Genomic DNA, 21,123 nt, shown 5'->3' with positions numbered 1-21,123 from the left:
ACTAAACCAGGACTAAACCAGGACTAAAGCAGGACTAAACCAGGACTAAACCAGGGCTAAACCAGGGCTAAACCAGGACTAAACCAGGACTAAACCAGAACTGAACCAGGACTGAACCAGGACTAAACATGGGGAATCAGCATTTTCGTTTTCTGCAGCTAAAACCTTGAACAGTCGTCCTGAAGACGTGATTGAAACAAAACACACCTCCAGGTCTGTTTTTGACGATGTAACAACATTATAACATGGCTCAAAACTCACTAGAGTCACTTTTGCATAATCTGGGACCTTTAAATAATGATTTGATCTGCACACAGTAAATTATCTTGTCTCGTATAAAACCTGTTTTCCATTAGTTTAAATCATTGAAAACGTCTTCTGTAAACTCACGTGATCTTGTATTAGTTTGACAGTTTATATTTCAGTCTGGTCTCCAATGTTAATGTCTCTGGACGTGTTCAAATGTGTCCCCTGAGCAGAATCCTACTCTTAAAACATAAGATACACATTTCAAATCTAACGCATTTGAAATCCTTGACCGAAAAAAAAAAAAAAAAAAAAAAAAAACAAAATAACAAAAAACAAAAACGTACCTACCAAAACATTAACTGTGAATAAAACATGAGTTGTAAATTAAAAGTGCACTATGTAACTTTTCTGGAGTACACTACTTGCTCCTGTTTCCTTGGAATATTCCATCATATGGCATTAAGCAAAGTTACAGGTCAGATCTATGGAAAGACAGCTCTGTTCAATGTAAAAATGCCAAGTTTTTTTGTTTTGTTTTTGTTTTTAAATGAAAGATAAATCCGTTAACTACCATCGAGTGAAAAATTCCAGGGAAGGCAATATCGTTTCCATGGAGACGACCCTTCATCAGAAAAGTTACATAGTGCACCTTTAATCGCACATAAATATGACAGAAAAAAAAAAAAAAAAAAAACTGAATTAGATTTTTTTTCCAAAGCCCTACCAATGAATAAAACATGAGTTGTAAATTAAAAGTGCACTATGTAACATTTCACACGAACTCATCGGATTTTCATGGAATGTCCCACACTATGGCATTAAGCAAAGTTACAGGTCAGCTCTACGGAAAGGCAACTCCGCTCACAGTAAAAATTCAAGGTATTTTTTTAAATGAAAGATAAATTAGTCAAGTGCCATAGTGTGAAAACATTTGAGGAAAAGCTATTTTATTTCCAAAGAAACAAAAACATGGCAGATCCTTCATCAGAAATGTTCCATAGTGCACCTTTAATGCCTCAGGATACATTAAAAAAACCTTTGTATGAGTGAAATGGCTTATTCTAGTCATACCCTGTCGTACGTAGCTGCTTGATTGTGTTTTGTGAGATGCCTATAACTTAATTTTGTGTTTAAACCTGCGTTACATGGTTGTTATTTCTTTTCCAGCGTCAGGTCGACCATGGGAACTTTCTCGTTGGGCGACAGGGGAGCGGGGTCTTTGCTTTCGGATCCATCCACCACCACCACGTTCTCCGGAGCAGGGGACGAGGCGGCAGACTTCCCCGCGCTCGCTGCAAATCCCTGGGCTATGTCGTCAAAAGTCCTGCCTTTGGTCTCGGGGACGCGCAGGAAGGTGAAGATGAAGAAGAAGATCAAGAGCACCACGAAGATGAGGAAGACGTACGCGTCGCAGACTTCCTGAAACAAGGAAAGACAAGGTAAGAAATTAGAATTATGGGTTAAAATTTCAGAATTAAAACTCAAAAATATCCAAAAATGTTGCTTGATCAATTATTTTTAAGTTTATTTATATAGAACAATTGGTGCACAAAGTAATTCAAAGTGCTTTACAGAAAAAGAAAAACAATAATCATCATAAAATTAACATTAAAAGAGAAGAAGCAGAATAAAAAAACGTTCACTCATGGGGTCCACAAATTAACTATATATAACAGTGTTAATCTTGCTCATCAATATCCCTACTTTTATCCCTACTTTTTTCTCATTTTAACAGAAAAAAGTGTATAATTTATGCATTTTATACCTTTTGAAGAGACTTTTATATTACTGTATTTTCCGGACTATAAGTGGCACAAGTTGCGACTTATACACAGAACTTCACCTAATATTAGCTACACTTTAATTAGCCTTAATAAAGCATAAACAGACACTTAATTCTTAATGAAGATTCAGACTTGGATCTATATAGCGCCTTTCGAGATCCGTAACATGCTCTACAGTGCAGCGCTCATTCACTCCACACTGCTGATGCTAAGATAAAGTAAGTGTTAACTATGAAAGGTTTGCTTTTATAAAGTTTTACCAACTCTACTCGTTTTTGTTTCATGTTTAAAGGCCCAATAATTATAGAAATATTAACCATGCATTTGAAAATTCGACTATACAGTTGTCCCTCACTATATCATGGTTCATCTTTCGTGGTCTCGCTGTTTCACGCGTTTGTTTCGTGCAATTTTACGTGTGTTTTTACATCATCTGAACGTGCATTGTGTTCTGCGTCCTGATTGGCTGAGGGACTGTAGACCATTGTCCATCAGTCTCCTCCGTGCCGTGTCTCCTGTACAGTACAGAATGTGTTCAGACAAATTTACATAAACGTTGGATCTCAGTGTGACTCTGAAGTGCTGTACGTTTGCGATTTGTTTTCTCCCCGACAAAATCCACAATGTCGATTCTGACGTTCTGCACCGACAAAGACGCCTACGAAGGTTTGAACTTTGAGAGAGTTTAAACGAGAGAGAAATGTGAGAAAATATTAACACCCGTGTGAGAAAAGTGTATAAAGTGTGTGGTGAGGGGTTTTACAGCAAAAAACATAGAGAAAACTGTAAAAAATAAAGCTGATACTTCGCGGATTCCGTCTATTGCGGGGTTTTTTTAGCGTAACGTAACCCCCGCGATAAACGAGGATTTGCTCTCCGTGTCAATTTGTGTTTCTAACTTTTTATACTATGGGTTTTATGTGAAAAACCAACGCACTAGCATGGCCCCAAGTCCTCAAAATGGCATCCGCGACAGCAACAGTATTTGGCAGTCGCAAACGTAACCTCCTGATGCATAATAATAATAATATATCGGACATAAAAAGCGTCCTTACCGCCAGTTTAGGAAAGCCCAGTCCGACCAGGAAGTTGGCGGTCCAGTTGCAGAAGCCGGACACAGCCATAGCGGCCGGGCGTGGTCCTTGGGAGAAGAGCTCAGCCACAATGAACCATGGGATTGGACCTGGACCCATCTCAAAGCTCGCCACAAACCCAAAGATGGCTACGATGGCCAGATAGCTCAGAGCCTGGTTCGTCTTCTGCTCAGAAGGGAAAACAACAGTTAAATAAATAATATGGTCGACTTCACTGAGAACAAAATAAACTAAAGTGTGGTTCAAGTGAGTGTGGTAATGTACTCAAGTTATTTTTAAATAGTAAATAAAAATAGCGTACATTTTCTGGTGAAAGTTACGCAGTCCACCTTAACAAAATCTGTGCAGTCCCTCAGTCGTCCAGGTATGATCCATAGTAAAAGAAAAATTCAAATCCAAGGTCGTTCAGTTGTGCAGCTCGAGTTTGGTTGAGCAATGAAAGGTCTTCACTCCTGCAGCTTTTTTCCAGTCGACAGATTTTATTTTTTCTTTTACTACAGTCCACCTTAATTAAACTTGAAAAGTATTTGATTAAACTCTTATGTTCAAGTTTGGTTCATACTCTGATGATGTAAAGATGATGTTGTTTAAATCATATTGTGCATCACTAAACACTGCACATCTCTGGACTCATTACAGAAAAAACAAAGGCTGCTGGTGTATTATAATGACGCTTTACGGGTGCTCTTTATAGGTGCTCTTGAGGAGGCCGCGATGGACTAGTGCGACCGAGATGTTTGTCAGATGTTTGTGACCGAGTGAACACTTTGCTGCACTAAGAACTTTAATGTACAGTTTTATTTGCAGCGGAATAAGTCAGAAAATAAAATAATAATGTCACTCACAAAGATAAGATTCAGTGCAACATGTTTCAGTCTAAGATGTGAGACACTGATGTGGTTCTTTTTAAAACCTGTTACTGTTTGTATTGTCACTGTCTTTGCCTGTTTTTAAAAATTAACCATAAGCGCGGAATAAAGATGAATTAATTGACTGAATTGATGATAATACCACGTGACAGACTGACTGCTAGAAGACAAATCAAACAAATGTTGATATTTCTCAATTTTAACCATAAAAGTACAGTACAGAGAAATACTATATACTCAAGAACTAAAACGAGCTCACTTTTCCCATTTCTAATAAGTCTATGTTTATGTAGATTCAAATTGGATAAAATTACCAACTTTACCAACTTTAGCTCATCATTTCTGAAGTATTTGTCAGTTATCGTCTTATTTAAATGGGACAAATAAGCTCATGTTTCAACACTGACGCCTGCTCAGGTTCTAGAAGTAAATTTTCCTTTTTTTTTTTTTCCATAGACTTTTCAAAAAAATTAAAATGTTACGAGTTCAAAGGCGTCGCGGAGGCTAATCAGCTACATGCTAATCAGCTACATGCTAACTAATATCCATCGTACGGTTGTTTTAAGTCCAAAAAGGCCGTTTAAAAAGAAAGATTCAGCAAAATGTTTGAATAACTTGGCGGTTTATAAAGTTTCAGAAACAGATTTTAAATAAAATGGCAGGTCTTGTGGTCTTTAGTTACCACAGAACTGATAATCCTTGAGCAAACTTTCAAACTTTGAATAAAACATTAGAACGTCCGTTAATGTTCATATATGTATTCCTGTATGTGAATGTAACTACATGTATGTACGACTGGATGTTATTTATCAAAAACGATCGACCACTTACCACCAAAGCCAGGGATATGGTCATAAGCAGAGCACAGACCGCCATTCCAGCCAAACCAATCAGGTGTAAAGTCCTACGCCCCGCCCTTTCAACCAGGAAGAGCTTCACAGAACAAACCGACAATCAGTTAGAAATGTTCACTTTCCAAATATTGACGTAATCTGTGGATTTTATGAATAACTTACAGAGACAACAGTGAAAACAGTGTTGACGACTCCAGCTCCGATTGTGGCGTAGATGGGTTGAGTCACTCCGGCCGTCGTGAATATGTTCGTAGAATAGTAAAATACCTGAAAGAATAGAGAGGAATGTTTTGATTTGTTATTTTAATATTAAGGTCCAATATTACACAAAATTGTCGACATCTCCAAAGCTCAAAATACAATCCCAGGGCTGAAATTATCCAAATGATTCTAGTGAAGGTGTGTGGGGTTTAAAAACACATGGAGCACTTCCTGTTTTACCACATAATGACACCATAATGTGGGACAGAATGAAGTTTGAGAGAAGAACTCAGCCTAAATCTGCAGGGTTTGTGTGTTAAATGTGTGAATGAAACAAAACACAACTCAAGTCTGTTTGTGATAAGGAAACAACATTGGAACGGATCATAAAAAAGCATATTTTTAGAATCTGGCTTTATTGGACAGGAAGTTATTTATTTGGCAACAATACAGCACAGAAAAGTAGTAAACATGTAATTTACTTAAGAAGACGTTGTTTTTTGTAAGTTTTCCTTAGTGTGTGTTAATGTGTTGTCTGTCTATAGGTTTTTAGCCCTGGGGTTGTGTTAAAGCTGCACTACGTAACTTTTCGGATGTAGGGTACACCACCTGCCTGTCTCCAAGGAGATTTTATTACTTTGCCTGGAATGTTCAGCTGTAGGTCATTCAACTTCTAGAGCCAAGTTACGGGTGACCCAGAAAACAGTAAGATGTATTTTATATTATGTGTTTTTAGCCGTAAAAACAACTGTAATTAAACAAATTAGTAGTAAAGTCATTCAAGCCCCTAATGAGTGGTTTCACACCTATTAGCATCCTGGCTATCCCTATTGTTTTCTTTGTTCTCTTTGTTTTTCTCTTTGTTTTGTTTTTCTTTTAGAACAAAGAAAACAATAGGGCTAGCCTGGATGCTAATAGGTGTGACATCACTCATTAGGGGCTTGAATGACTTTGCTAAGTAGGACTCAGGCACAGTGCACACTTAGGGTAGCACAGTAAACCTAGCAAACAATAGGGTTTTGAGTTTCAGTGTAGTTAGCGCCTCCTTTCAGACATAAGGAAGTGTCCAGCAGTAATCTGACCAGAACTGAAGAAACGGCTTGGACGAGCAGCCAAAAATCTGAATTTATACAACGTTTTGTCCAGTTGACAGATTTTGTTTCTCTTTTTTATGGATCAGACCTGGACAACTGAGGGATTACAGAGATGTCCAAGGATGGAGTTTTAGATTCCCCATTCCTGTTCAAGGAAGGATTGTCTTTCCTAACAAAAAATGTTTATTTAAAGTGTTTCTGAGCTGACCAGATAGTTTTTTCATTGTTTGTTTGCATAAAAGCTACTCAAAAGTACATTCATTTTTATATTTTTCTTCTACTTAAACTGGTATTACACACTTATTTGATGCAACAATGGAAAAATAAGGATGGATTTGTAAAATAGAGATAGTTGTGTGAAAAAGGACAAAAGTATATGTCGATACCTCCTTTAACACGATTTTTATGGCTAAAAAAGAAAAAAAGCCTAGACGAGCTATAATGGTCTCCAATGTACTCAGTCTTTAAAGCAGGGGCGTCAAACTCATTTTCACCGAGGGCCACATCAGCAAAATGGCCGCCATCAAGGGCCAGATGTGACTGTGACAGTGTAAATGTCACTAAATGTAACTGAATGTCATGTAAAATAAATGTAATTCCTTTTTAACTTGTTAAATCACAGTTTCTGTGATAAACTGACATTTTTAAAGTGTGTATCTGGTCGGGACACACCTCCTCACAGACCTTCAGCTCTGCTTCAAATTCGGCCTTTTACAGCCTTTTAATTATTGGACAATTTGTTGTTTTTCTTGCAGACTAACTTTTTCATACTTAGCTCTGTGTTTGGTGTCAAAATGTCGACGTAGATTGTACCGACCCCGCCTCAAAACACAAAAACATACAGGTTTTTCTCCTCAAAGCACAAACTTATATTCACCTTCACTTTTCTTCCTCCCAACTTCCTTCCTCCTCCAACAATTTTCCTCTTCATGAACATTTTGTGATGATCATTTGCAAATATTTCTCATTTCCACTTACTGGGAAAATCTCATTAGTTTATTGTCAGTGCACACATTAAAGCAGCACAGACTTATTTTAAAAAGACAGTCATGCCTTTTAATTTATCTTCTCGTGGGCCACATGAAATGATGTAGCGGGCCGCATTTGGCCCCTGGGCCTTGAGTTTTTACACATGTGCTTTAAAGGGTTAACTCCCCTCTCAAATCATTTCTTTTCTCTGGCTAAGCTCTGTACCTGACTATCTTCAAACGAGTGGTTAGTGGCTTTGAGATGGAAATGAACAGCAGATTGTTGTCCTGAGCTGCTCTTGCGACGGTGTTGGTACATTCTCTTATTGCGTGGCTGTTTTTTTCTCCGATATAACCCTCAGTGCACTCTTCACTAAACAAATTAATGTGAGATCAGTTTAAGACCGTGCAGTGAAACATTACACAAAGAGCAATATCATCTCTGTGGTAGTAGATCCATCAGAAAAGTTGCATAGTGGAGGTTTAAATGATTAAATGTCAGAAACATGATCAATGTTACACAGTAGCTCTGACTCTCACCGCGTTGATGCCGGACAGCTGCTGTGAGAGCTGCAGGACGATGGCGATGATGATGGGCTGGCGGTAAACGGGAGACCGGAAAAGCTCTGGGATCGTGACTTTTTTCTCCATGGACATCTTCAGACCCTCCTCCCTCATCTCCTGAATGTCGTCGTGCACGTCGTCATGGCCACGCAGACGCTCCAGAGCTGCAGTGCATGAGTTTAAATTAAACTTGTGATATTTAGGTTAAATTCTACAGATAAAGTCGTCCTGACCAAGAATAACTCATGATCTAGAGATGAGTCCCTGGTAATGGTGGAAGGTAACAAAGTAAAAGTAGTAAAGTCATGTATTTAACTTGAATTTTTAGGTATCTGCACTTTACTTAAGTTTACTTTTTACTTTTACTTCACTACATTTGAGAGCAGTATCTGTACTTTCTACTCCACTACATTTTTGAACAGGACTGAAGTAAAAAGTACTTTTCATTTGATTTCAGGAGTTATTTTTACCATATTCGTGGAAACATCCTGACTAAAGTTTTGAGTTTAAGCTTCGTCTTTGAGCAAAACAAAAATAAACACACAAAATTCATAAGAAAAGCTAAGAAACTGATTCCTATTGTTACTGTTGACCAAAATTTGTATAATTTTTTTTAATCAATATCACATCTTTCTCAACTCGAAGTACAATTTTAAACGGGTACTTAATACTTTTACTTTGGTTTTTCATGTGATACTTTTACTTGAGTAACGTTTTGCTTTTGTATCTGTACTTTTACTTAAGAAACCTTATCCTTATATATAATGAATAAAGGACATGTAAAAATAATGTTGTTATATAAGATATCTGAGATAAATTTAGAGTTCTAAATCTCTAGTAATGAATAGAAATGATCAACGTTCAACATTTGTGACATTTCCTTTTTGCTATTTCTGATCAAAATCTATAATTACCAAAGAAAAGTGCCCCACCCCTTCCCCATCTTAAAGTTTGACATTAAATTCAAACGATAAACAGGACAGTGTAGAACCATGGGTAAAAGGTGGATATAGATATGTGTATATGTGTGTGTAGAGTATTACATCAGTGCATAACCTCACCTTTTCTGGCCTCGTCCTCCTTCTTGAGGCTGATGAGGAGGTATCGGGGGCTCTCGGGGCAGAAGGGTAACATGATGGTCTGTAGCACCGCGGGCAGGATGGTCAGAGCCAGGAGCAGAGGCCAAAGCTCATCTGAGCCCAGCAAGAACTCCAGGCCAAAGATCTGAAGCAGACAACAGAAAGAAGAAGTTATTAAGTGAGTGAGTGAGCTAAATATTTGGTGTTTGTTGGTATTTATACATAAAAGGCAGATTATGGACATGAGTTACACATTTAATAATCTGTCTTTATATAAATACATTGGTTCCTTGTACTTTTATCTGTAGAAATAGTTGCTTTTTCATTAACTGGGTCAGATACATAGAGAAATGTAATAGTTTGAGTTTTTGCTACACTTCCTAACTAATTTATTGACTCTGTGAATGCTAAAAAAGCATAAAATATAAGATAAACAACCTACTAAAATTTGAATTAATTAAAATACAGATTACCCAATGTTTTAAATGCAAATACTTGTTGTTTTAATATTTATTATGCCTCAATATTAGCATTAGCGTTAGCATTGAGACACAAACATGTCTCTTTCTAAACCCAAAAGCATTTTATTTGTGTAATTTTTAGTGTTGTCAGTGAAATCCACCTGCAGCTCCATGTCCACTGTCTGACCCTAACCCTCTAACCTCTGACCTCTGACCCCTAACCCACGTGCAGCTCCCTGTCCACTGCCTTTATCTTTAAATATTTATTCATTTTAGTGTGACTTGCCTAAGACCTTACACATACACAGGCAGTAGTGACACTAAAGGTGAGGTTGCTGCAATCGACCAAGAATCTCTGTCGTCTACAACTCGCCAAACACAGATATGAAGTGATATTTCTGCACTTTTGTTGTTCATTTTATAATCTATTCATGTTTTGTGCAATACTTAAACCTCAACCAGGACATGTACAGAGCCTTTAGCAGGTTCCTAAAGCATTTTCAAAATATCATCTGAACATGGCTATAAAGACAATTAAAAAAAAAAATGAAGATCTACATTTCTGTCACTATCACCCACTCCTACTTTATACCTGTGCGACGAGGATGCCTATGACCACTCCGAGCTGATGCAGTGTCCCGAAGGCTCCTCTGAGGGCAGTGGGGGAGATCTCACCGACGTACATGGGAGTGAGGCCCGTGCACAGTCCACAGAAAACACCTATGACCAAGCGCCCGATGATGACCATCTCAAACGACCGGCTCAGACTGGACAGGCCCATCAGACCTCCCCCCAGCACGGCCAGGATGTTAGCCAGAAGCATGGACTTACGCCTGGACGGGGGACAGACAGAGGAAAACTGTTACTGCACAGCTAAGAGTAAAAGTAAGTGAGTAAAATCATTGGCTGTGTATAAAGGAAACAGTAGAATATTATTAGTGATGTGACTACATTTCAAAAATACATAAATAAAAAGGTTAAATCTAGATAAGTTAAAACAACTTGAAATCAGAAAAAGCTTTTCAGTCTTGTCAGAAATACCAAAAACCATTCAAGACGTTTAACCAAGGCTGCTGCTGCTACTATTATTGTATTGTATTGTATTGTATTGTATTGTATTGTATTTTATTTTATTTTATTTTATTTTATTTTTTATGTTTTTTTATTATATTTTATTTTAATTTATTTTACTTTTTTATTTAATTATATTTATTTATTTTTATTTATTTAATTTTATTTTATATATATTTTTTAGTTTTATTTAAATTTTTTTAATTAATTCATTTTATTTAGTTTTATTAAATTTTTTTATTTGAATTTTTATTACATTTTGCACTGTTTTTTTTTTTTTTTTTGTTTTTTTTTTTATCAGGTTAAATCAAATGGTATGACCTAGAATACATTATCTGGCCTAAAATCAACTGCCAAAAAACACTTGCTTCACAAAAAAGAATAAGCACTTAAACGAGTAAAAAATCTTGTACCAATCATATAGTTTCATCAAGCAGCTAAATCTTAACAAGTAAAACCTTCTATTAATGTGAATTTAAGTCTGTATTGATATTTATTCTGCAAATATCTATATTCAGTCAATCATTTTTTCACCTGCCAAATCTGTCCACCATGGCTCCGACGGAGAAGGACCCGACCATCCCTCCCACGCTGAAGATGGCGACGGCGAAACTCCAAACCATCAGGTTGGTTCCGGGAGTGAAGGCCTCTCCGTACCGCTCCATCGACACGTTTTGGAAGAACAGACGCAGTTTCTGTCAAGTCACAAAATGGATTCAGAGCAGGGTTTGGATTTATAAACCTTGTACCTGCCACATCCCACATATAGAAACAGAAGAGGTGATACAGCTTTCAGATAGATGCATTTTACCCCTTTTGTTATGACCCAAAAGTGGACCAAAGCATATTAAGTTATGTTTAATAAGGCCACAGGAAACAAAAGATAAGGGTTCATGGCTGTTTATTACTTTTTTAAACTTTGTTCTTCCAAAAAAAACAAAGTAACAAAGGAAAAACCCACCAAACACTGCCCCATAAACACAAAATAAAGAACAAAAACAGGACATCTGGACTCAACAGGCCAAACGAAAAGAACCTGAGGGAAAAACTACGAGAATACTAACCCTAACCCTAAAAATATATAAAAAATAGGCAAAAAAAAATCTTAATCAACTAATGACACACTATAAATAACAAAAATATATGACAAAAAATGGGACTGAAACAGGAAAAATACCACAAAAAATGTAGGCAATAAAAAAAAAAGGGGGGGGGGAATGCCCAAAACTAATAAATTTAAAAGGCTAAAACACTCATTCCAAGCCTAATGTACCAATAGGTCTGTGTCACAATGCAGTGAGATGTTATTCAGATTACGGTGATGGAAATAATAAAAAGTACTGCCTACGATCATTTACGCAAATTCAACAGGAAGCGTGAGGTCATAGTTTGAACTCCACTGACCTATTTCGTAAAGTAAGTGCAGTTTAGTCGTCTATTAGCAAAGATCTGCTTGAATCAAGAGGAAATGTGTTGAAATAGTGTTAATTTGAACACATATAGTTGACCCTCATCAGTGTGTTTGTTGTGTTTCGTACAGTGTCCACTTGAGGGCAGTATTAAGCAGTAACATAGTACACTTATAAGAGAATATAGAAGCACACACTCACCGTCTCCGGCGCATTGATGACCCCTGTGTTGTATCCAAACTGCAGAGACCCAATGACAGCCGTACACACACAAAACAGAAGGTAAGGAGTGACCGTCTTCTTTGGCTGTGCGGATAAAAAACAGGGAAAATGACACACACACACGATACGACTGCAGGATATTAGACAAATGTGCAGTGATAACTATGTTTAAAAGTCCTATATTACACAAAATTGACTCTTGTGAGCTTTTAGTCCTGTTATAATCCTGTTACCTCATCAAAAACACACCCAGAGTTGTGTTTTCATTCCTTTTTTATCTGTCTGTCTACATCTCCAAAGCTCAAAACACTCTGTTCCACCTTGTGATGTCATCAAGTGGTAGTTTTTAGCAGCAGTTAACAGCTCCTTTTACCTTTAGTTCAGCAGAGATAAGTGGCAATTCCAGGGCTGAAAAACCCCCAAATGATTCTAGAAATGAAGGTGTGTGGAGTTTAAAAACACAGCGGAGCACTTCCTGTATTCACTTGATGACATCACAAGGTGGAATAGAACGTTTTTCAGTTTGAGAATATGCAGGGTTTGTGTGTTAAACATGTGAATGAAACAAAACACAACTCCAGGTGTGTTTTTGATGAGGAAACAATACGATAACTGATCAGAAAATAGAGTAATATGGATTTTTAAAATTTTGTAGTAACAGTATTGTCATGTTTCAGCTTTTTAGATTAGAAATTTCAGTAAAAATAAATAAATAAATAAACCAATACCAAAAGCTTTAGTTGTTTTTTTTTAAAACAAAATCAAAAAATTATATCAGAATTTTTCAAAACAAAACCAGCAAAACTATAAATCTTTGTCAAGTGCAGTTTTGAAGTATTAATATCAATATTTCAACCAAACCAAAACTAGTTCAAGATCTGGAGATGGGACCCTATCACACACTGTTTATATAAATAGACATAGCTAACCCGCTAGCTGCCGTGTTCAAAAGAGGAAGTGATCATGGACGCACTCCCAGCTCCATCGACTCTGACTCCAATTCACTTTCTATTGAAAAACTGTGTCCTCTCTCTGTAACTGCTGCTGTCAGACTCATAATTTTGGTCTTGAATGTTTGTATTAACCCGCTCTACCTGATCCTGGGGTTAATTTATTTGAGTTATTTTGAGGTTTTTTTTTTTTTTTTTTTTGTTTTTTTTTTAATGTTATTTTGAGCTTATATATTTTTTAAATTCTAAGTTGTTGTTTTTTTTATTTTGAGTTTATTTAGATTTTTATTTATTTATTTATTTGTTAATGTTAATCGTACTTTAAGGTTGTTTTCTTGTCAGATTGAAGTTACATTAATTGGTTTGTTGTTATCGTTGATTTCACAAAGCATCATTCAACCTGAGTCCACAAACATTAAAGCAGTGGACGTGTCAGTTTATTTTATTTAAATTTATTTTCCTTTTTTTATTTAATTATATATTTTTATTTATTCATTTTTATTTGATATATTTTACATTTTTATTTTATTTATTTTTTATTAATTCATTTTATTTTGTTTTATTAAATTTGTATTCGAATTTTTATTACATTTTCCACTGTAATTTTATTTTATTTTTTTTTGTTTTGATCAGGTTAAATCAAATGGTATGACCTAGAATACGTTATCTGGCACAAACATTAACGCAGTGGACGTGTCAGTGGCCGGTCGCTCTTCTGTGTGAATGGCCTGTTCCTGCTTCATTCACAAAGCTCCTGTTGTTTATTTTCAGGCCGGTAATTAGACACAATGAGCCTTTCTCTTTTTCTCTCCCTTGATTTGAGCTTTGTGCTTGAGCAGCTGCGGTGCCTCTCTATGCGACGCACAACACCATACACTACGCACCATTATACACTCGTCTGCTTTAAACCAGCGGAATGTTTTACTTCATGCAAATTGTGTCAGATAAATCTTAAAGATGTAGAACGATGAGCAGAACAGCAGTTGTGATAATATTGTGATACTATGATCTCACACTGTTTCATGAATCGTTACAACTTTACACAGTGTGAGTCTTCAGTGTTAATTTGTCTCATTGTTTTAAGTTCAGTCCTGGTTTGAACCCGGTTTAGTCCTAATGTAGACCTGGTTTAGTCCAAATGTAGATTTGGTTTAGTCCTGATCTAGACTTGGTTTAGTCCTAGTTTAGACTTGGTTTAGTCCTAATGTAGACTTCATTTAGTCCAAATGGAGACTTGGTTTAGTCCCAGTGTAGACTTGGTTTAGTCCAAATGTAGACTTGGTTTAGTCCTGATCTAGACTTGGTTTAGTCCTGATCTAGACTTGGTTTAGTCCAAATGTAGACTTGGTTTAATCCTGATCTAGACTTGGTTTAGTCCCAGTGTAGACTTGGTTTAGTCCAGGTTTAGTCGAAAGTAGAACTGGGCAATATGAGGAAAAAAAATCATGCTTTTTGTTTCCTACTGGTCGTCATGGTTTTCCATTTGATTCAATTTTGTCTTATTAAAATGTGAATATGTCTATTTATCTATCAATAGGAATTTCCTTAAAATAGACAGTGTAGACTATTAATCATTGTTATTTAAAACAAAAAAGTACAATTTCTTCAAACAAACTCTGCTCTAAGCCTCATGTTTTTACAGAGTGTTGGCTGTAGACCTCCCAAAAAAACAAAAATGTTAAACATGGACAATTTGATCAATTACACAGCTCGACTTTAAGTGTAAAAAGTCTATTTCTCAGTTTAAATTGTCGTTGTTGTTGATGCACCAAACCAGGGCTGCAGCTCCAATAACCATGAAGGAAAAAGTACACAACTACACTCACATCACACAAGTACACAACTACACTCACATCACACAAGTACACAACTACACTCACATCACACAACTACACAACTACACTCACATCACACAAGTACACAACTACACTCACACCACACTTACATACGCCGAACCTCACACCTTTGTTTTTGTAAATATTGTTATTATTGCAGTACTATGTAAAGAGAATATTGAGGTGTCGTTTCTGTTTCCACCAGTTTCATTTATGTTTAATTTGAGCCCGAATGATGATGATGATTATTATTATTATCGTTATTATTATTATTATTGTTATGATCAATATTATTATTATCAATGTTATTATTATTATTATTATTATTATTATTATTATTATTATTATTATTGCAGCTCTGATTTCTCGTGTTGATTGCAGCTTGGGAAATATAAAACACTGCTTATTTTTAGAAACAAGAACATATTTATTTCCTCACTGGATTACCACCAACCCTGTACCATTTTATGTAAATTAAATTATGTCAAAATATTTCCAAATAAGTTGTATTTTAGTATTAAACGCTCAAATTAAAAAAAACTATTAAAAACCTCTCATCTTACGACATGTGTGCAGAAAACAGTTTGGATTTTTAAAAGTGCATTCTGTAACTTTCTGGTGGGTCGTCCGCACCAGCTGGTTTCCATGGAGATGTTATTTCTTTGCCTGAAATGCTTCACAATATGACGATAAATCTATAGTTTAAGTCTGTGGAAAAGCTCACAGAATGTTTTATTTTTTGGGTTGTTTTTTTTTTTTGTGAGGAGTTTTGCAATAAAAACACTTTGAATTAAATAACTGCAACATAAATCTGTTTAATGCCATACGGTGGAACTTTCCAAAGAATCCAGACCAAGCAAGAACATCTGGAGACAAGCAGGTGGTGGCAACTCTACCGGAAAAGTTACACAGTGCATCTTTTCCTTTAAGTTAGTCATGATAAATGTGAATGACTGCAGCTCGGCATCTGTTTTTTTCACTCATCTCTCCTGATATTTATAGTTTTCACAGTTTGATTTATAAAAAACGAAGTTGTAAATGGAAGCAGTGCATTCACTTGTAACAGTAACAAGAGAAAAGTACCAGTAATAACACTGAGAAGTCGTTATCAAGCTGTGACTTGTTACTTACCGAACATTTAGTCCATAAACGTGTTGTGCACAGAATAATATTAACACAGATGAGTCAGAATAATAAGATAATGAGCCGTTATCAGGCGGAAACTGTGAGCGAGTTTGTTACTGAATGTTTTGATCAAATGCACAGTAACATTAACACAGATGATGGAATTTATGCTGAGTTTTGTTATAAATATTTCCTTTACCAGTGTTATTTACAATACTCCAGTCACTTTACGGAGATGTTACATTAGAGTCTATTTTTAGTTTATTTTTAAGTCTATTTTTTTTATTATTTTAAGCTATTTATCTATTATCTTGTTTTATTGCATGTACCATTTTCCTTCTGTTCTTTAACTGTGCGGTGCAATACTGGAATTTCCCCACTGTGGGACTAATAAAGGCATATCTTATCTTATCTTATCTTATTTAAAGGTGCACTAGGTAACTTTTCTGACAGAGGCCCCACCATCTGCTCGTGTCCATGTCGATGTTATTGCTTTGTCTGAAATGTTCCACCATATGGCATTTAACTTATTTACCACCTTTTACCACTATGTATTTTCCGAACTATAAGTCGCTCTGGAGTATAAGTCGCACCAGCCAAAAAATGCATAATAATGAAGAAAAAAACATATTTTATCTTCAGAACGTGCGGAACAAAAACACGTCTCCATGGTGATGTGGTGTAGTTAATTGTTCACTTTCACTTTTGTTTAAATATGGAACCTCTTCGTAATATTAAAATTAGAATGATTCATATCCATAACATTTTAAAACAGCCAACAGCTTTAATAATTATCGTGATATAATCGTTAATTGTAATTATTTTGGTTGTGATAATCTTGACATTGTATTTCAATATCGTCCCATGACTAGTTGATATATATATATTGTATTTTCTGGAGTATAAGTCGCATCAGCCAAAAAAAAGCATAGTAATGAAGAAAAAAACATATATAAGTCGCATTTTTTGGGGATAATTATTAGAGATAGACTGATATATTTGGCCGATATTTTGACTTTTTAGCGTATCGATTATCGGCCTTAAATCTACAGCACAGACCGATATTTTGTTTTGGTCGATCTGCTGCCTACAAAAATACAAACAATGCTTCATATTAACACTTTAATATGAAGAGAAATGCACAAAACATGACAACACAGCTCTCTTAAATGTTTGTGGTAAGTAAGTATTTAAATTACATCATTTGAGCAAAACACAGTATTTTCTGGAGTATAAGTCGCACTGGACTATAAGTCACATTTTTGGGGGAAATTTATTTAACAAAATTCAAGACCAAGAAGAGACATTTTATCTTTAAAGTCAAGTTACAATAATAATAATAAAATAGAGACCAACAGGCTGAATATCAGTACATCACGCTAACGTAACACATTTATATTTATTCAGCGACATAAAGCACAGACAGAACTGAACACGTGTCTGGTTTGTTAACGTAAGATATTAACAGTTAATCAAATATGCTACGCTAACGTAATATATGCGGTTTGTCCACAAACACGAGAATCATGAGATATTTTACTTTTCAACTGTTTCTTAAGTAGTGCTCTGTTGGTTAAGACTTCGCATCAGCATGAAAGGCTAAACCGGAAAACAGGAAGTAGATTTCAAATTTAAACGAGACTTATAATAAACTAAACATTTACAATATTGTTCCAAATGAAAAATGATCACCTTTATCCTTTGTTTTATAAATTAACGGGAAATTAAATATGAAATGTGTAAAAGAAAATGAGTCAAGTAGATTTTCTTACAGGTATTACAAACACACCGGTGCCATCTATTGGTCAAACAAGTGAACTGCATCTTCATCCTCGGTGTCAATTCTGAACAACTCCAGAGGAAGATGAAGTCAGTGCGACAATAACAAAGATTTGAAACTATATATTTTAATAATTTCACATATAAGTCGCATCTGAGTATAAGTCGTACCCCCCCGGACAAATTGTGAGCAACCAGAGCAAGTTGCAGTTATGGAGAGATTAAAAAAAACCCATCTATGATTCAATAAATGCAACCAAAAAGTCGCATAGTGCAGCTTTAATGAAATGGATTTACTGGTACGAGATAGGCATCCTTTGTGCTGGAATAACAAAAACGTTCGCTGATTATGAAAGTTACTCTTTGCCCGGGGACTGTCTGTCAGAGGGGAAATCCAGCGCTGAGAGATGATTGTTACTCGTCACCGCTGAGTCTTATTCATGTTGTGTAAGACGTTTGTGATTGTGTTATTACGAACAAATTGAACAAAGGTGTGGCCCTGTTTAAGACGAAACGGAGTCAAAAACTACGCAACGCTCGGCTGGTTGTGTGGACATGCCTGTAGACACGTATTCTCGACGCATGTACTGTCATGTTTTATAGCATCTGCAGTATGAAGCGCAGGGACAGGGTTTAAGCTGATGTGTTTATAGGAGAAATGTTGTTTTGGGTTCATTTTAAGCTGATTGCGGTTTGAAAAAAAAAACATTCCACGTGTGATTATTGTGTTTTCTTATGTAACAAAACCTGCCGTAGCTGTTATGTCATTTGAGATGCGGCTTATTACAAGGTTTTAGTTTAGCTCTTGTGTCGTTTTGTACAATTTTGTGAGTTTGTGAAAATGTATGTTATGTATTTATGCGCTGTGTGGGCTCGCTTTTCCACAGATCTGGCTTGTAAACTGGTCTGGTATCAGGTGCTTTTGTTAATTATTTTATGTGAAGTAGTTTGTCCATCTTAAGTTGTATTTAAACGTGCCACATAAATAAAACGGAATTGAATCAATCCCATAACATTCTAGCCCACATGTGTCAAACGCAAGGCCCACGAGCCAAATGTGGCCCGCCTCGTCATTTTATGCGGCCGTGACAAGGTAAATTAAAAGGTATGACTGTCTTAAAATATCGGTTTATCAGAAGTTACACAGTTAAATAGACATTTTTTCACATCTATCCAAATGTATATACAATATTTGTAACTTGAATAAGGAATAAATACAGAAACGGTTAATTAACAAGACCCCCCGACACCCCTGTTCTAGGCGATGTAATAACTTCTCCTTGGTAAACGCGCAAGAAAGACATTTTTCTAACCATTTAAACCTTAATTAAACAAAATAAATATGTTATAATTTATTTTTATTAGTCTGATCATAACTTTTGTGCAGTTTAGACATGTTCTGGTGCTTGTTTATATTACGGTTGCTAGGTAACAGTTATGTAAATACCTCTACATGTGTCATACGTGCAACTCTGTCCAACCAGGAAGTAAAATTAGAAGCTTTACCTAAAAAAATGAAAAAAAAAATAGGCAAAATTGTGTTGTAAAACCTGAGTCTAAGTCTGGTGTGTCATATGCAGTTTAATTGTCGTAGCAAAAAGTGTGATGTGCTGCAGTATATTTGCAAATACCAGTAGTGCTTTACTACCAAGTTCTTATAGCAAATAGTGCAACAGTTGTCACAAGAGGATTTGGTGGTTAAATACTTTGTAAAAGAATGTTTGTGGTTTTCTGTTGTATTTCTGCAATGGACCTGATGTAAATCGGTTAAGCAGTCGACTGCACAACTATAGGCTGTCTGTTTCAAAACTAAACCCACAAAAAGTGCAACTTCTGCTGCAGCTAAACGGCACAGGAAATCCTTTAACTTTAATATAACTTCAATACATGGACGCTGAGTCTGTGGATCATTGCGTGTTGTAAACATGTAGAACCGTAGTCTTAAATGTGGGAAGTGGAACACACGCTGCTACATGCCCCCTGCCCCTCGTCATTGTCTTGACCTGTCTCAAGTTATCATTGCCAAAGAGGTAAAGTACAGTGTGCCAGCTTCTTACATGTGAATACTTGACTTCCATTCATTACAAAACACTGCCACAGATGTCAACGGGCTAAAACTGAAGTAACAAAGCTATGAAAACTATGGAACTACAGCTATAAGTACGAAAAAACGTATTAAAACTGCCCAAAAAGTGTAGAAATTCAAGGCTTCAGGGTGAACTCTTTGAACCAAAATTTGAATTGGTGTAGTTTGTGAATCCCAAACACTGCATTAGACATAACACAACATAATTTCCTCTGCAAACCCCCCCCCCCCCCCCCCCCCCCCCCCATATATCCAGTTTTATTATGTATAGCAAACCTTAACCTCACAGTTTAGACTTCTATAAACATGTTGTATTTATTTAACAGTTCATATTTCGAGTTTTTCTCAAATTTTTATGCTTCTGGACGTGTTAAAAATGTGAAATTTGAGCAGAATCATATCATTAAACCAAAAAAGGCAAATCTAAACGTAATTTTTGTCAGGAAAAATGCTGCGTTTTGCCAATAATGCACTATCTGGCTCTGTACTATGTGATTAAAAAGTAGATATCTTACCTTCTCATCTTCCATACGCTGCATTTTTGTCGTTTTTTTTACACAAACTCAACCACTTCAGATGCAAAACGTGGTAAAGTGCTGCACACGCCCCCTTCAGAGAGATAGAAAACCTGGAGAAACAAATGGATTTAGTAAAACAGCCTCGTGTCTTGTGATAAAAGTAAATAGTATCCGTTTGTTAGTACTTAGTGTGGTTAGAAAGTGCACAAACCTGCTGTTGTAGAGATGAACACAAATGGAAGAGTTTGTAAAGCCCACCTCACTCGTCTCGTTAGGCTCCTCCCACCGCATCCTCCTCTTCTCACATCACAAGTGAACTGAGGTCAGCCCTGAAAAACTGCAGTATTATTATTGCTATTACTGCCTGGGTTCACTTCACAAACGAGTACGTGATTTACTACCACAATAGGAAAGAAGATTAAAGATTTGTTTTTAATATAGAAAGATTAGAAGTACTCAGAGTTGGGTATGTGAAGTTTTACTCTAGAGATTAAGAAAGTCTCATTTTCAGCACTTAGAATGTAAGCGAGTACACGTAGTAAAGTACTGGACTTTTTTTTTTTTAGGTATCTGTGCGTTACTTTAGTACATTTAACAGTGGATACTTTTACTTTTGCTTCACCACATTTGAGAGCAGTAGCTGTACTTTCTGCTCCGCTACGTTTTTGAACAGGACTCAAAAGTAAAAAGTACTTTTCATATGATTTGAAGGAATATTTTTACCAGGTTCGTGGAAATATCATGACTAAAGGTTTCAAGTTCAAGCTACTGCAAAAATAAAAACACAACATTATAAAAATAAATGTATAAATTGATTCATTTTGCTGCTGTTGACCAAAATATCTCATTTTTTTAATCAATATCACTACATTTACACTTTAATTGAACAATACTTTAAATTTTTACTCTTA

General features: G+C 36.0%; 1 protein-coding gene across 1 annotated transcript; it reads right to left on the bottom strand.

Annotated features, from left to right (window-relative positions):
• Positions 1–1,211: 1,211 nt before the first annotated feature.
• Positions 1,212–20,440, bottom strand: slc2a3b (solute carrier family 2 member 3b). Its single transcript, XM_033981555.2, has 11 exons — positions 20,424–20,440; positions 20,210–20,322; positions 11,899–12,003; positions 10,823–10,983; positions 9,810–10,050; positions 8,739–8,901; positions 7,654–7,841; positions 5,013–5,117; positions 4,828–4,929; positions 3,089–3,292; positions 1,212–1,668 (listed from the first exon to the last, which is right to left on the bottom strand). The coding sequence occupies exons 2-11, from the start codon at positions 20,231–20,233 to the stop codon at positions 1,402–1,404; spliced, it is 1,560 nt and encodes a 519-aa protein (XP_033837446.1). The 5' UTR covers positions 20,234–20,322; positions 20,424–20,440; the 3' UTR covers positions 1,212–1,401.
• Positions 20,441–21,123: the final 683 nt, after the last annotated feature.

Source organism: Periophthalmus magnuspinnatus, chromosome 16 (genome assembly GCF_009829125.3).
Source record: "Periophthalmus magnuspinnatus isolate fPerMag1 chromosome 16, fPerMag1.2.pri, whole genome shotgun sequence".
NCBI classification, from domain to species: Eukaryota; Metazoa; Chordata; class Actinopteri; order Gobiiformes; family Gobiidae; genus Periophthalmus; species Periophthalmus magnuspinnatus.
The sequence above is the reverse complement of the archived record's forward strand: the minus strand, read 5'-3'. Positions and strand labels throughout refer to the sequence as shown.